Consider the following 17,263-nt stretch of genomic DNA (forward strand, 5'->3'; position numbering starts at 1 on the left):
TTCTATTTATTTAACTGTTATCGGCTGGGTTACTCGTCCCTCACGCCTCCATTCGTATTTTAATTTTTTCAATTGTGTTATGCCATTTGACCCGTATCCTCAAAGGCTGTATATCTCTATCGGCGACTTTTCGTATTTTTTCACGTCATTTCCTTTTTTAAACCTTGTTACGCCTTTTGATTCCTGTCATTGAAAGGCTCTTGATATATCGGCGACTTTTTCTATTTCTTCACGCCTTAACTTCAGTATATTTTTTTCGTTTGGTTCTGCTTCTTCAATAAAATCATTCATCTTTCTCGGCGACTTTTCGTATTTTTTTCACGCCTATATTTTACTTCCACCTTACTTTTTCATACAAATTTAGGTGCTTGCTATTATAACTCATGCCCTCCAATATCGTATTTCATTAAATATATTCTGTCCGTTAACCTTGAAAGCATAGTTTAAGTTCATATATTCAGTCATAATATCGTTTAAGTCGGTTATTATGAACTTTCTCTAAACGGTTTCCGTTTTTGATTACCGTGGTCATTTCACTTGGGAATTCCACTACTTCATAAGGTCCTCTCCACATATTCTGGAGCTTTTGACCTGATCCTGTCGGGACTGATTTCACTAAAACTAAATCGCCATACATGGGCTGCCATTCATTTGCCTTTCTGTCATAAACTTGCTTGCGCTTTTCTTTTGAATCCTTTAGGTTGGCCTTCGCGTTCGCGTGGAGGTCAAAAAATATTTTTTTCATCTCTTGTGTATATGTTTCATATGTCAAATTGTCCACTCCATTCCGCTTGTAAATGGAGGTGGGAATGCGTGCTGTACGTCCATACAACAATTCGAAAGGGGTGTACCCCGTTGATGAGTTTACTGAAGTATTATACTGAAACGTAAAAAATGGGAGTAAGTTATCCCACGTGTGCGGTTTTCCGCCAATAAATTGCCTTAGGTAAGTTTTTAACTCCCGATTAGATCTTTCCACCAAATTTGCTTGTGGGTGGTACGGACTCGTCGTTATTTTCTTAATTTTCAAAATTTTGCACACATCTTTCATGAGTGTGCTTACAAAATTCGCACCGTTATCTGTAACTAACTCCAACGGTACGCCAAATTTGCAAATATAATTCTCTACAAAAGTCCTCGCTACCGTCTGGCTTTCTTGGTTTTCCATAGGTGCGACAGTTAAATATCTAGTTAGGTCGTCTTGCATGACCAGACCATAACGATTTCCTAAGTCGGACTCGGGTAATACTACTATATCCATGTATAATTTTTCAAATGGCTCCGATGCGGTTGTGGTGATCTGCATCGGTATCTTGTTTGATCTTCCAATTTTGTTCTTTTGGCAGGAATCACACTGCCGAACGTAGTTCTCGATATCCCGTTTCATCGTAGCCCACGTAAAAAGTGTGCCAATTCTTTGGCGCATTCGTCGCGCTCCTACGTGCCCTCCTAAGGGTGCATCGTGAAACTCCCTTAAAATTGTTTCCACTTGATCTGGCGCAATTACTGTACGCTCGCTATTAGCATTATATAATACTATTTGTTTTTCTAGCTTACCCGCTAGGAACTGAATCATATGCAGAACTTCCTGTTGCTTGATTTTTCTGAATGATATTAGGTGAATGACCCCGGCTGCCTTTACTGCCGTGGGGCTCTTATTGAAGCTATCTAAAAATTGTGAAAAAAATTTCCGGCAATCGATCAATGAACTTTCGCTGCCGTCTACTATGAAACCGCCTACCTTCTTGTCTTTAAATTTGAGTACACCATCCTCTACGTAGTCTTTCAATCCTTGTGACAGCTGATACAGTGTCTGAAGTTCTCTGTACGCCGTCCGACTGTTCAAAATGACAAGACGAGCTTCGATATTCCTCTCGTCCAATATTCTCTTCGAGACTTCCACCGTCTCACTTGGTATCAGGTCATTTGCTAATGCCTGTGAAAAGTCATCATATGAAATGTTGACGAGTTGTTGCTCATCCTCGTCCTCAGCGATGTCCGCAATGTCTATGGCACTCAAATCTTGTATTGTGCCGTTCAAATCATCCGAAGCGTTCTTCCGCTGCTCTAGCAGGCGTTTCTGCTGGCGCGTAATCATGGCTATCTGCCTGTGGGGTGAACTTTCCTGCCCCTGACACGTCCCATCTGATAAACGTGACAAAAAATCGGCGACTATATTTTCGCTACCCTGTTTATACCTGATGCTGCATTCCAAACCCTGCAACTTTAGTCTCAATCTTGTCAGCGTTGGAGATGTCTCTTTGAGCCTCCAAATCGCTATAAGTGGTCTGTGGTCTGTGTAAACGATAAACCTTTGACCAAAAATGTAATGTTTGAAGTATTCTATGGCCCATACAATAGCCAATAGTTCCTTTTCTATGATATGATATCTGGTCTCTGCACCTACAAGTGCACGACTCGCGAACGCGATCGGCCGGTGCATGGATTTTTCATTCGACAGGACGGCTCCAATAGCATAATTGCTAGCGTCTGTCGTAATAACGAAAGTGTCTTGATAATCTGGCCGGACTAAAACTGGCTCTGTAATCAGCGCGTTTCTAAGGAATTCGAACGCTTCCTGACATTCTTTTCCCCACACAAATTTAGCGTCTTTCTTCAACAAATCATTCAGCGGCTTGCGCTTTTCCGCGATGTTGGGGATAAACTTCCCGTAAAAATTTACTGTTCCCAGAAATGACCGTATACCTTTTACGTTTGTGGGTGGCTTAAGGCTTTGAATGGCCTTAATATTTGCATTGGTGGGTTTTATGCCTTCTTCATTAACGACATGACCCAAATATTCCAGTTCCTTTTTCAAAAACTGACACTTTGATGGTTCTATTTTTAAGTTATGTTTGCGCAAAGCTTGTAATACTTTTCGCAAGTTATCATTATGGTCGGTGATAGTGTCACCGAAAACTATAATGTCATCGAGGTAGACAAAAGCTTTCACGTCCCCTATCTCAAAGAGAACAGTATTCATAAGTTTTTGGAATGTTGAGGGGCTGTTCTTTAACCCCATCGGCATCCGTGTAAATTCGAAGTGGCCTTTGGGAGTGGAAAACGCCGTCTTAGCCGCATCTCGGCGGTCTATCGGAACTTGATAGAACCCCGATTTTAAATCAATTGAGGAGAAAAATTTTGCTCCTCCAACATTATCCAATATCTCATTTATAAGAGGTATTGGGTATACAAATGGCTTGGTAACTTCGTTCAATGATCTAAAGTCTACCACAATTCTGTATCTTTTATTTCCGTCAGCACCCGGTTTCTTTGGTACACATAACACCGGTGCATTCCAGGGACTAGTGCTGGGTCTAATAATACCCTGCGCCCTCATTTCATCGATTTCCTTATTAATGTGCCGTTTCGTGGCCTCCGGAAATCTATATTGCCGCTTATTTATAGGCACCTCCGATGAAGTTTCTATCGTGTGTACGGCGGCGTCAGTAGTAGTTAACTTGTCGCCCTCGAAAAAGAAAATATCTGCATAGCTTTCAACTATATTCTTCACTGTCCTGAATTCTCTATCAGGCAAGTGCGCCAAATTCAGCACTTGCCGTAGTTTTTCAATTCTTGCATTTCCTTTTGACTCTGGTGTTAGTTTATGTTCTAATAGGTCATAATCTAGCCTAGAGTTAAGATCTAACTCGGTCATTATAGTATTCTTCGAGTCAAGAAAATTGTTCTTCGGCTCTTCATTTCGATATGTTTGGTGCTCTCTATTTATTTCGTTTTTGTCTACGTCAGCCTCATTGCGGGCTGTGTTGCTAGTATCTCGCAACTCGTTCTGCACCATAACTCTATTTCTGGCTGCCACATAAACATGTCGACTAAGGACTTCATCTTTGGGCATACTCCACGGACTCAAGTCGTCCGGACTTCTGTTTCCGTGTTTTTTGAACACTATGTAATCAAAATTATTTCCTATTTGAAGCGTATGCTTCTTTAAGAATTCTGCTCCGATTAATCCGTCGCTTGGCAAATTTTCTAATATATGAAATTGCGTCGGGATCAAAAAGTCTCCGACTATTAAATCCAACATAATTGTACCTGAGGTTCGCACAATGTCTTGGCCGATACCTCCAAAAGTGGTTACATCCTGTGTATTTACCGGTACATTCAAAAGATTCACAATGCGTGCATTAATTATATTCGCACATGCACCTGTATCTAAGATCAGGTTCAACGTAAATTTGACATTCTGCTTAGCCAGTAGGGTTAACATTAAGTGCCCTCTGACATCGTAATATACTCGCTTAGCCACACAAGCACTGTTGTCTCTTATGTGATTGCATGCGGTCCTCCAATCGGCTATTTCTATATTGCTGGGCTCATCGGTACATCTCCGCCAGTCAACATCTTCGCAAATTTCTGCTAAATCCTCGTTAAAATATTCCTGTGCAACAGGATCCAAAATACCTTCTTTTTGCGAATTATTACTTCTTTCATTAATGTTGGCTACCATAAGCATTTTCTGAGGCATCCGGGTATACGAATTCCTGTACCTCCTATCAGTTGGTCGATCTTGACCATAATAATTATATTTCCAACCATGGGCGTAGTCCCCTTGGCTTCGCCGGTATGATCGCGCTGTGCGATAATTGTATTTGGATCGATTACCGTCGCTAGATCCACATATATTGTTATAATTGTTTTGCTTGTAAATTATTCTATCTCTATTTTTGTAATTATAATATTCATTTCTTCCAAGACGGCTGTTGCTATAATCAGCGTCTTTGTGATTTATTGTAAAAATATTTCTGCTACTATTAAATTGTCTAAGCGCATCGCGCTGTCTTTCGACCAATTCTAGGCCCTGTATTCTATGTTCTATTTCCAGAATGTGATTACGCTCATGGTAGTAATCCTCTAAGTCATCTAGCAGCTCTTCTAACTTAAATGCTCGTTTACCTTGAGCAGCTTCTTTCAATGCGGTGTCACACAAACCCGCCATAAAATGTAATCGAAGACTAACTATCATGCATGACTTCGTACTATTAGTTTCGTAGGAGTCGATTTGCTCCTTAATTTTCAATGTCCTCTTTTTATAATCAGGAAAGGTCTCATTCGCTTCCTGTTTCAATGTTTCTACTTGATTTATAACTGCCTCGATGCGTATAATATCCCCAAATTCCTTTAATAAATTCTGCTTAACCTGTGGCCAAGCGTTTGCGTTAATTCGATGTATTGCGGCAGCAGCTCTGCCTTTTAGTTTTAATAGAACAATGTAAACCAGTGGAGCGTGTAATACTCCTTCTGGTATCTCCCGAGCAAAATGCTCAATATGATAAACGAACGCTTCTAGTTCGTCTAGCGATCCATCAAATTCTGGGATGCACTGCATGGCATCTGCTTTTGGGAACGTGTACTCCATTATAAATATAAAATTTTATATATATTTCATAAAAACAATAAAAGGTACTGCGGACTAAATACTATAAGACTATATAAGGCTTATGTAGCCTTCTTCTTTTTTTTCTAGGTGACTCTAACGATTCTGTTGACCAGATGTGATAACGTAGCGTGACCGACTCTAATTTCTTCGTCGCGCCATCAAAAAATCTGAACACCACGTTTCGAACCATTTAGTGTCAACGGTTCAACGTTTATCTTCATTAATTAAATAAATAACTTTAGGTTTTCATAGTAATTAAATGATTATTTAAAAAAAATCATTTCTATTTAGTGTAATTAAATTAATCAAAGATTGTTAATGGTTACATTAGATGGCGTAAGGTGCCATTCCTTATTCATGAAATAATATTTTAACGTAAACTTCCAACATTATATATCTCTGCCGTCGGTTACTATTTACTCTTCCGGTGGATATGTCACCATCGCTGCGCGCGTTGCGCTTATAGATGTATCCATTTTTTTTACCCTCTTAGCAATTCACCGCTACTGGTAAGCCATGTATGGTAGCAAAACGTTCTTACCATTGGCCATTAAAATTGATGCTTACAAAATACGACCTTGGCCGTGGCTGGCACAGCTGATCGCAATAACACCGCAAAATTCATAAACAGAGACAGCGTACCCGACAATTAGTACAACTGACTAACTTTTGTATGCAACGTGTGAGCGCGCAATTCGTAGTTACCGCTCTCACGCTCTTTATTGGACATTAATGAAATGCGACTTTACCCTTTTTATATTTGCTAACGATAACGTAGCCACCCGTGTGCTAAAATTCTCTCTTAGAATAATTAAGGTGATTTCCATGTGCGCAGCTCTGCGAGTATCTGTTTGCGTTCTTAAATTCGATTTGCTAGCGGTGTTACCGCCCGTTTGCTTCCCGCTCTGCCACTTTAATTATTTTGTTGGGCAAATGAACGAAAATCGCTTGCGTGCACTTGTCGTGCCGAGAGTTTTATTGCTTGCCGTTTGAGAAATAAAATCAACCGCGCAGCAGCGGCGCGAATTGATTGTTTATACAAATTGGCCTCTCGACCCAAGTAGATGTGATAACCTGTAAATCGTTATTATTACGAACCACTGAAGATTTGTTACGATTGTAGTTCGCCTAATGTAGTCTCCAAGGTCATTTATGTCTCCTAATGTGTATCTCTCCGTCGTTCTCTCCTATCGTCAATAGCTCCTAAATGGTTTTATATTTGGTAATTTTTTGTTTTATCAGTTTAAAAAAAAAAAAGATTCAATAGATGTTAATTCACTGTGTGCTTCTCACCCCTTGATTCCTGAGTTTCTACAAGGGTCGATGAAAGCGGGGATCTTCAAAAATCACCGATCGCTCTAAGTTCGCCAACTGATCTTCTGCAAGATCTGATGTCTCAAACTCAAGACAATTTTCTGATAATCTTCTATTTCTGTTTGGCTCAGGAACAATCGCCGAGTTATTTAAGATTTTCAATGCCAGACACACTTTCGATTGAACAAGTGTGTACTGATCTGTTAATCTATTCCAATGTTCTGGCGTTAAATTCGAATTTTCATACTCTTTTAAAATTTCCGAAAAGTCGTTTAAAGCGTCGCTTAATAATTTTCTTCTATTAGCGACTGCCGCCCGCGTTCTCGGCCTGTTTATGTTATTGCTCAGATTATGGTACTCCTGGTAGACATAATCCTTAAGCTCTTTTAATCTTGACTTTTATGGTCATAACCGTCTAACACCTATTCTGCTTTTGCAATATGCCGCATAATAAAAAAGGAAATGACTCACTCACCCGAGTATCCTTGACACAGGGCCGGTCATCGTTGTTGACTTCAATTTCCACTACGTAACTTCGGCACCTTCTTAATACGACAATTCACTATATCGAATATCTGCCAACGTCGAAACTGACACTTACATGAAAAAAAACGATCGCACTTTACAAGTCGTCTTCAGCAGCAAAACACAGCACCTTTTCCCCGCATACGAATGTCACTCGCTTGGGTTTGCCACCAACTCAGTTCACTTCCATGCAAAAACCGAGAAGAAGGAACACTTTTTGTCAACGTCTTTTCTCGATTTTCGTTTCTCTCTTTTTTTTTTTCTTTCACTAGCAGCACTACTTTCCAAGCTGCTGACCTCGATAAATCGTTAAGTACTTTTTATTCAGTTCTCTTTTTTTTTTCCTTTTTTTTTTTTCTTTAAATAACACACTCTTTTTCTTCCGCGAGCACTACTTGGATTAAAACTCCGAAAAACTATTTCATTTTTCACTGAACCACAGATATTTAAACCACTACTTTTTCTTTTTGCTCCCTTAGCGTGATTACTACGACCGAGTTTACGACCGCGTCTGACTTCCGAGATACGTCCGATTAAGACCACGCGCTGTCACCAGATGTGTAGGTTATAACCTACCAGGGAATTCTTCTACTAGATATCCCTGTACGCGCCTTTGGCGCGGAATTAATACACAAGATAACGGTGGACTAACTGATTTTATTTTTCGCACATCACTACTTAAATATACCCTACCGGTAACTCAGAGAGAGAGACTTTCTCCACTCTCTGTTTACCTTACTAATCTCTTAACCTATAATCTAGTACCGCATGTACGATAGAACGCATGCGAGAGCATCAACACCGTTGAACCGGCGACTTCTGTTTTGTTTATAACACAAAACTTGTTTATTTTATTCGAGTTTATTTGCCTGTAGCACAGCAGAAGGCTGCGCGAAGTTCTTTGCCACCTGTGGCATAATCTGTTGACAGAGACGTTCGCGGTCCTCTGTCAAGGGAACCAAATGTTTCGCCTGACTAAAGCATAGCAGAAGGCTATGCCCTCCTAGGAACAAAATTAAACTTTAATTATAAGGCTCGTGACGGAGCATAAGGTATTTTCTGCGCGGGTGTGACGTCACACTGAATAAAAAAAAATTATATTTAGAGAAACTCAAAAAGAAAATGTTTGAAATTTTTTATAAGTAGTGAAAATCCATTCTCCTAATGGAAGAGTGAGGGTATATTTCAACTATAGTAACATCCTCTTCAAAAAATGCTCATGCTTGACAAATGTTTTTTGTGACATAATTTAATTTGTTCTATTCCTGGTAGAACCAATTTGTATGGACAATAAAACCGGCCATTACAAATCAAATGACAGATGAAGGGCTGATATCGGTCAAAATTGCAGGAATGCCCTGCATGTTTCTTATAGATTCGGGGGCGTAAGTCAATACATTTACTTATGATTCGTTTTTGGAATTGACCAGTGACTATAGATACAAAGATGGGATATACAACCTGCAGGATAAAACGGACCGCACTCTCAGACCTTATGCTTCGATGGAAGTTATTAATGTAGTCGCTACTTTCGAGGCCTACTTACAAATCACAGATGATAGACCTGTACTGTTGGAAAAATTTTATGTGGTGAAGGAACATCGCTCACTATTGAGCAGGTTTACCGCAACACGATACAGCGTACTCATGCTGGGACTTAAAGTGCCAATTTCGGAAGATATATGCACGATTGACGCCGACTTACTCGTTGGACGAGAAGCGTTCCCAAAGTTCAACATACCTTCTGTTAAAATCCATTACAATAGAACAGAATCATCTTGCAGAAATGTATTTATGCACGTACCAGCAGTAGTTAGATCTCTAGTTAAACAACGTTTGGAAAAACTAGTGTCAGCTGCTATCATAGAGCCTGTAAGAGGCGGCATGGAAACATCATTTTGTTCTTCTATGCTTGTTGTTCCTAAAGGCAAAGATGATATCAGACTAGTCGTCGATTTGCGAGGTCCAAATCGCTACATATATAGATCACCGTTTAGTATGCCAACGTTAGATGGTATTATTGCAGACTTGAACGGTTCTCGTTGGTTCTCTACTATCGATTTATCCGACGCTTTTTTTCACATCGAGCTAGATGCAGAATCTTGTCACTTAACTAACTTCTGTACCGAGTTCGGTATGTTCCGATATTGTAGGCTGCCACTCGGTCTTTGTAACGCTCCCGACATTTCTAAGAGGTTCTACAGCAGAAAATACTAATAGGATGTGTCGGAGTGAAGAATTATTTGGACGACATTTTAGTTTACGGTAGAAGCGAAGAAGAGCACGATAAAAACTTATCAAATGTTATGACATGCCTGAAGGAACACAACGTCAAACTAAACGAGTCGAAGTGTGTGTTTGGTAGGCAATCAGTGACATTTCTAGGGTTCAGCTTAACAGCGAATGGTTGGGAAGTCGAAGAAGAAAAAATGAACGCCATCAAAAACTTCAGGATCCCAGCAAACTGTTCAGAAGTAAAAAGTTTTTTGGGCCTAGTAACATTTGCTGACCGGTTCATAATGAACAGAGCAGATAGGACACAGCACCTCCGAGCCTAAGCAAATAGCGATCAGTTCTATTGGACGGAAACTAAGAGTAGAGAGTTCGAGTATCTCCGCAACGAAGCTTTGAAAACCATTCGCAGACTAGGCTATTATAATCCCAAAGACAAAACCGAGCTTTTCGTTGATGCCTCCCCAATCGGTTTGGGAGCAGTTGTTGTGCAGTTTGATAACGAATCCATTCCTCGTATAGTTGCTTGCGCGTCGAAAGCTCTGACAGTGACTGAACGAAAATACCCCCAAACACACAAAGAGGTATTAGCGGTTGTATGGGCCGTTGAAAGGTTCTCCTGTTATCTGCTAAGTAAGACATTTACAATAAGAACAGACTCAGAAGCGAACAAATTCATTTTCAGCAGCGACCACCGATTGGGAAAACGAGCGATCTCACGTGCAGAAGCACGGGCTCTGCGTCTGCAACCCTATGATTTTTGTATCGAAAGGATTCCAGGTGAGCAAAATATTTTCTTACATTATTTATTAAATAATATATCTGACATATACAGGGGGTAGACAAAATGATTGAGACAGGTAGAATTTTGTTAAAATTCAAACGATCAGAACTTCACGAAAAATAGATTAATTTTGACGAAACAGGTTTCATTTTACTGGAAAACTATCCGACTTTCCATATATTATGCGAGGACTTGATGCGGCTAATGGACACCGGAAATGTTCCGGATTGTAGTAGTGTGTGTCAAAATGTTCATTTTTGCAACGCTAAGAACTTTTTCTGACAGCTAGTTTCTTGTAGATTTCTATGTTGCCAATAAACTAGAATTCATTCCGAGTTCATTGATACCCAAAGCTTGAAAATTCGGCAAGGGACCATTGAGATGTAATAATTTTTGTGAAGGATTTTCAGAAATAATAAACATCACTCTGCACAAGCAGTATGCCATAGAAACATTTCTGAAAAGAGGAATGGATGTGTTTAGGATTTCGGATATGTAAAAGAGCAATGTCGGATTACTGTACTTCATTTATTAGTACGGAGTAGGTCCACCATTAGCTGCAAGGACCGCTTGAATCCTCCTAGGAATCGATTCGTACAATCTTCGAATTTCCTCCAACGGTATGTTGTGCCACTCATCAATCAGAGTCTTTTCAACTGTTTGAGGGATGTCGGTGGTGGATAAACCTTTCTGATCCTTGCTTCTAAAATTGACCACAGCGGTTCAATAATGTTGAGATCTGGTGATTGTGCGGCCACACGAGATGCTCAAAATCGTCTTTATGATTTTCGTACCACTTTTTGTTAACTTTAGCTGTATGAACAGGCGCGTTGTCATCTTGAAATAGACCATCTCCCTTCGGAAAGATGGACTGCATCATTGGAAGTACCTCAACATAATTAGAAAAAAAATATTTGTAACTCTTCTCAAATTTTTGTTCACCTGTTCAAATACTTGATCGCTTAAAATATTTTGATGATCGCTTGCTTTAACCTTCCCTTTAATGGCAATGATAGGACCGCGAGCATGCCAAGAAATGGTGCCCCACACCATAACTGATTCTCCTCCGTGTTTGACGGTGGGAAGGTCTTTGTTGTAAAATTCTTTTGGTGTACGTCATACGTTTACTCGACCAGTGGTTGGGAATAACGTGAAAGATGTCTCGTCAGATCACACCACCTTTTTCCACTTAGCAGTTGTCCACCCTTCGTGACTCTTACACCATTGCTTCCGGGCAACAGCATTCTGATGTCTTATGAGTGGCTCCGCGATGGCTGTTCGCCCATAAAAGTTCATATCATGGAGCTCCCTTCGAACAGTACGTACAGAAACTGACTGCTTTAGACAGTTATTTAGCGCTACAGTAGCCTTAGTAGCTGAAATCCGCCTGTCAGCTTTGACAATCCGTTTCAGTGAACGCTGCCCTCGACTGTCCAACTTCTTGTTGCGTTCTGTGCTGTTATTCGGAGATGTTTTCCCTTTCATAAATTCTCGCATAACTCTGCAAACCGTAGCTTTCGACACTCCAACCAATTTACAGATCTCGGCAATCGTAGCACCCGCCTCACGAGCACCGACTATGCGGCCACGTTGAAATTCCGTTAGCACGAATGACATTGCTAAACATTCTTAAAAGAAAACAATGATGCAATGAAACAGTATTTGTTCCCTTTTTATTGGAATATTTAAATATGAGTAGAAATTTGTGAAATCGCTTGTGTCACTCATACAAGTAAACACCCATGGTAACAGTTAACTCTCCCTAACTTGATTTCAAAGGGGTAGGAATCATCGAGCTAGCGAGGGTATAGAGAGGTAAATTTGAGAAAAAAATATGAGTAAAGTGGCCCTAATACCCTGGATATTAATCGAGTTAAGGAGATTATCGAGATATATAACATCGAGTGAAGCGGAGTTGACTGTATACTGATTGTTGGAAAAACGCTTACCACACCAAGCTTAGTCAGACATCAATTCTTTGAAATCCGTAGAAAGAAAGTAATGACGTTGCATCACGAACTTACCGAACAAAAATTATGATTGTGACGTCGCAACTATTACCCAGTCGGGTTCCTGGTACACAAAGAGGCATTAGCGGTTGTATGGGCCGTTGAAAGGTTCTCCTGTTATCTGCCAAGTAAGACATTTACAATAAGAACAGACTCAGAAGCGAACAAATTCATTTTCAGCAGCGACCACCGATTGGGAAAACGAGCGATCTCACGTGCAGAAGCATGGGCTCTGCGTCTGCAACCCTATGATTTTTGTATCGAAAGGATTCCAGGTGAGCAAAATATTTTCTTACATTATTTATTAAATAATATATCTGACATATACAGGGGGTAGACAAAATGATTGAGACAGGTAGAAATTTGTCAAAATTCAAACGATCAGAACTTCACGAAAAATAGATTAATTTTGACGAAACAGGTTTCATTTTACTGGAAAACTATCCGACTTTCCATATATTATGCGAGGACATGATGCGGCCAATGGACACCGGAAATGTTCCGGATTGTAGTAGTGTGTGTCAAAATGTTCATTTTTGCAACGCTAAGAACTTTTTCTGACAGCTAGTTTCTTGTAGATTTCTATGTTGCCAATAAACTAGAATTCATTCCGAGTTCATTGATACCCAAAGCTTGAAAATTCGGCAAGGGACCATTGAGATGTAATAATTTTTGTGAAGGATTTTCAGAAATAATAAACATCACTCTGCACAAGCAGTATGCCATAGAAACATTTCTGAAAAGAGGAATGGATGTGTTTGGGATTTCGGATATGTAAAAGAGCAATGTCGGATTACTGTACTTCATTTATTAGTACGGAGTAGGTCCACCATTAGCTGCAAGGACCGCTTGAATCCTCCTAGGAATCGATTCGTACAATCTTCGAATTTCCTCCAACGGTATGTTGTGCCACTCATCAATCAGAGTCTTTTCAACTGTTTGAGGGATGTCGGTGGTGGATAAACCTTTCTGATCCTTGCTTCTAAAATTGACCACAGCGGTTCAATAATGTTGAGATCTGGTGATTGTGCGGCCACACGAGATGCTCAAAATCGTCTTTATGATTTTCGTACCACTTTTTGTTAACTTTAGCTGTATGAACAGGCGCGTTGTCATCTTGAAATAGACCATCTCCCTTCGGAAAGATGGACTGCATCATTGGAAGTACCTCAACATAATTAGAAAAAAAATATTTGTAACTCTTCTCAAATTTTTGTTCACCTGTTCAAATACTTGATCGCTTAAAATATTTTGATGATCGCTTGCTTTAACCTTCCCTTGAATGGCAATGATAGGACCGCGAGCATGCCAAGAAATGGCGCCCCACACCATAACTGATTCTCCTCCGTGTTTGACGGTGGGAAGGAGGCAGTCTTTGTTGTAAAATTCTTTTGGTGTACGTCATACGTTTACTCGACCAGTGGTTGGGAATAACGTGAAAGATGTCTCGTCAGACCACACCACCTTTTTCCACTTAGCAGTTGTCCACCCTTCGTGACTCTTACACCATTGCTTCCGGGCAACAGCATTCTGATGTCTTATGAGTGGCTCCGCGATGGCTGTTCGCCCATAAAAGTTCATATCATGGAGCTCCCTTCGAACAGTACGTACAGAAACTGACTGCTCTAGACAGTTATTTAGCGCTACAGTAGCCTTAGTAGCTGAAATCCGCCTGTCAGCTTTGACAATCCGTTTCAGTGAACGCTGCCCTCGACTGTCCAACTTCTTGTTGCGTTCTGTGCTGTTATTCGGAGATGTTTTCCCTTTCATGAATTCTCGCATAACTCTGCAAACCGTAGCTTTCGACACTCCAACCAATTTACAGATCTCGGCAATCGTAGCACCCGCATCACGAGCACCGACTATACGGCCACGTTGAAATTCCGTTAGCACGAATGACATTGCTAAACATTCTTAAAAGTAAACAATGATGCAATGAAACAGTATTTGTTCCCTTTTTATTGGAATATTTAAATATGAGTAGAAATTTGTGAAATCGCTTGTGTCACTCATACAAGTAAACACCCATGGTAACAGTTAACTCTCCCTAACTTGATTTCAAAGGGGTAGGAATCATCGAGCTAGCGAGGGTATAGAGAGGTAAATTTGAGAAAAAAATATGAGTAAAGTGGCCCTAATACCCTGGATATTAATCGAGTTAAGGAGATTATCGAGATATATAACATCGAGTGAAGCGGAGTTGACTGTATACTGATTGTTGGAAAAACGCTTACCACACCAAGCTTAGTCAGACATCAATTCTTTGAAATCCGTAGATAGAAAGTAATGACGTTGCATCACGAACTTACCGAACAAAAATTATGATTGTGACGTCGCAACTATTACCCAGTCGGGTTCCTGGTACACAAAGAGGCATTAGCGGTTGTATGGGCCGTTGAAAGGTTCTCCTGTTATCTGCCAAGTAAGACATTTACAATAAGAACAGACTCAGAAGCGAACAAATTCATTTTCAGCAGCGACCACCGATTGGGAAAACGAGCGATCTCACGTGCAGAAGCATGGGCTCTGCGTCTGCAACCCTATGATTTTTGTATCGAAAGGATTCCAGGTGAGCAAAATATTTTCTTACATTATTTATTAAATAATATATCTGACATATACAGGGGGTAGACAAAATGATTGAGACAGGTAGAAATTTGTCAAAATTCAAACGATCAGAACTTCACGAAAAATAGATTAATTTTGACGAAACAGGTTTCATTTTACTGGAAAACTATCCGACTTTCCATATATTATGCGAGGACTTGATGCGGCCAATGGACACCGGAAATGTTCCGGATTGTAGTAGTGTGTGTCAAAATGTTCATTTTTGCAACGCTAAGAACTTTTTCTGACAGCTAGTTTCTTGTAGATTTCTATGTTGCCAATAAACTAGAATTCATTCCGAGTTCATTGATACCCAAAGCTTGAAAATTCGGCAAGGGACCATTGAGATGTAATAATTTTTGTGAAGGATTTTCAGAAATAATAAACATCACTCTGCACAAGCAGTATGCCATAGAAACATTTCTGAAAAGAGGAATGGATGTGTTTGGGATTTCGGATATGTAAAAGAGCAATGTCGGATTACTGTACTTCATTTATTAGTACGGAGTAGGTCCACCATTAGCTGCAAGGACCGCTTGAATCCTCCTAGGAATCGATTCGTACAATCTTCGAATTTCCTCCAACGGTATGTTGTGCCACTCATCAATCAGAGTCTTTTCAACTGTTTGAGGGATGTCGGTGGTGGATAAACCTTTCTGATCCTTGCTTCTAAAATTGACCACAGCGGTTCAATAATGTTGAGATCTGGTGATTGTGCGGCCACACGAGATGCTCAAAATCGTCTTTATGATTTTCGTACCACTTTTTGTTAACTTTAGCTGTATGAACAGGCGCGTTGTCATCTTGAAATAGACCATCTCCCTTCGGAAAGATATACTGCATCATTGGAAGTACCTCAACATAATTAAAAAAAAATATTTGTAACTCTTCTCAAATTTTTGTTCACCTGTTCAAATACTTGATCGCTTAAAATATTTTGATGATCGCTTGCTTTAACCTTCCCTTGAATGGCAATGATAGGACCGCGAGCATGCCAAGAAATGGCGCCCCACACCATAACTGATTCTCCTCCGTGTTTGACGGTGGGAAGGAGGCAGTCTTTGTTGTAAAATTCTTTTGGTGTACGTCATACGTTTACTCGACCAGTGGTTGGGAATAACGTGAAAGATGTCTCGTCAGACCACACCACCTTTTTCCACTTAGCAGTTGTCCACCCTTCGTGACTCTTACACCATTGCTTCCGGGCAACAGCATTCTGATGTCTTATGAGTGGCTCCGCGATGGCTGTTCGCCCATAAAAGTTCATATCATGGAGCTCCCTTCGAACAGTACGTACAGAAACTGACTGCTCTAGACAGTTATTTAGCGCTGCAGTAGCCTTAGTAGCTGAAATCCGCCTGTCAGCTTTGACAATCCGTTTCAGTGAACGCTGCCCTCGACTGTCCAACTTCTTGTTGCGTTCTGTGCTGTTATTCGGAGATGTTTTCCCTTTCATAAATTCTCGCATAACTCTGCAAACCGTAGCTTTCGACACTCCAACCAATTTACAGGTCTCGGCAATCGTAGCACCCGCCTCACGAGCACCGACTATGCGGCCACGTTGAAATTCCGTTAGCACGAATGACATTGCTAAACATTCTTAAAAGTAAACAATGATGCAATGAAACAGTATTTGTTCCCTTTTTATTGGAATATTTAAATATGAGTAGAAATTTGTGAAATCGCTTGTGTCACTCATACAAGTAAACACCCATGGTAACAGTTAACTCTCCCTAACTTGATTTCAAAGGGGTAGGAATCATCGAGCTAGCGAGGGTATAGAGAGGTAAATTTGAGAAAAAAATATGAGTAAAGTGGCCCTAATACCCTGGATATTAATCGAGTTAAGGAGATTTTCGAGATATATAACATCGAGTGAAGCGGAGTTGACTGTATACTGATTGTTGGAAAAACGCTTACCACACCAAGCTTAGTCAGACATCAATTCTTTGAAATCCGTAGATAGAAAGTAATGACGTTGCATCACGAACTTACCGAACAAAAATTATGATTGTGACGTCGCAACTATTACCCAGTCGGGTTCCTGGTACACTGTAGAGATGAAACTGCACTATCACTTATTATGTTTGCTGCTCTTACCAGTACATTTACAATATTTAGGGCCTCAGATACTGCACAAGGCTACTAACTGGCCGCAATGGAATACATATGTATGCACCCAACCAGACAAAAAATCTGCCAAAAACAACACTCATTATTAAATAATTTGTATCTCAATGGTTCCTTGACGGATTTTCATGCTTCGGGTATCAATGAACTCGGAATGAATTCTAGTTTATTGGCAACACAAAAATCTACAAGAAACTAGCTGTCAGAAAAAGTTCTAAGCGTTGCAAAAATGAACATTTTGACACACACTCCTAAAATCCGGAA

The 17,263-nt window shown here is 40.2% G+C and overlaps 2 protein-coding genes across 2 annotated transcripts; both read right to left on the bottom strand.

The window, feature by feature from the left end:
- Nucleotides 1-10,784: 10,784 nt before the first annotated feature.
- Nucleotides 10,785-11,870, bottom strand: LOC129716999 (uncharacterized). Its single transcript, XM_055666844.1, has 2 exons — nucleotides 11,590-11,870; nucleotides 10,785-10,956 (listed from the first exon to the last, which is right to left on the bottom strand). Exons 1-2 carry the CDS (start codon nucleotides 11,868-11,870, stop codon nucleotides 10,785-10,787), a joined length of 453 nt encoding a protein of 150 aa, XP_055522819.1.
- A 1,202-nt stretch (nucleotides 11,871-13,072) lies between these two features.
- On the bottom strand, nucleotides 13,073-14,164 carry LOC129717000 (uncharacterized). Its single transcript, XM_055666845.1, has 2 exons — nucleotides 13,884-14,164; nucleotides 13,073-13,244 (listed from the first exon to the last, which is right to left on the bottom strand). The coding sequence occupies exons 1-2, from the start codon at nucleotides 14,162-14,164 to the stop codon at nucleotides 13,073-13,075; spliced, it is 453 nt and encodes a 150-aa protein (XP_055522820.1).
- Between the last annotated feature and the right edge of the window lie 3,099 nt (nucleotides 14,165-17,263).

The sequence above is a fragment of the Wyeomyia smithii genome, chromosome 1 (assembly GCF_029784165.1).
Source record: "Wyeomyia smithii strain HCP4-BCI-WySm-NY-G18 chromosome 1, ASM2978416v1, whole genome shotgun sequence".
In the NCBI taxonomy this organism is placed as follows: domain Eukaryota; kingdom Metazoa; phylum Arthropoda; class Insecta; order Diptera; family Culicidae; genus Wyeomyia; species Wyeomyia smithii.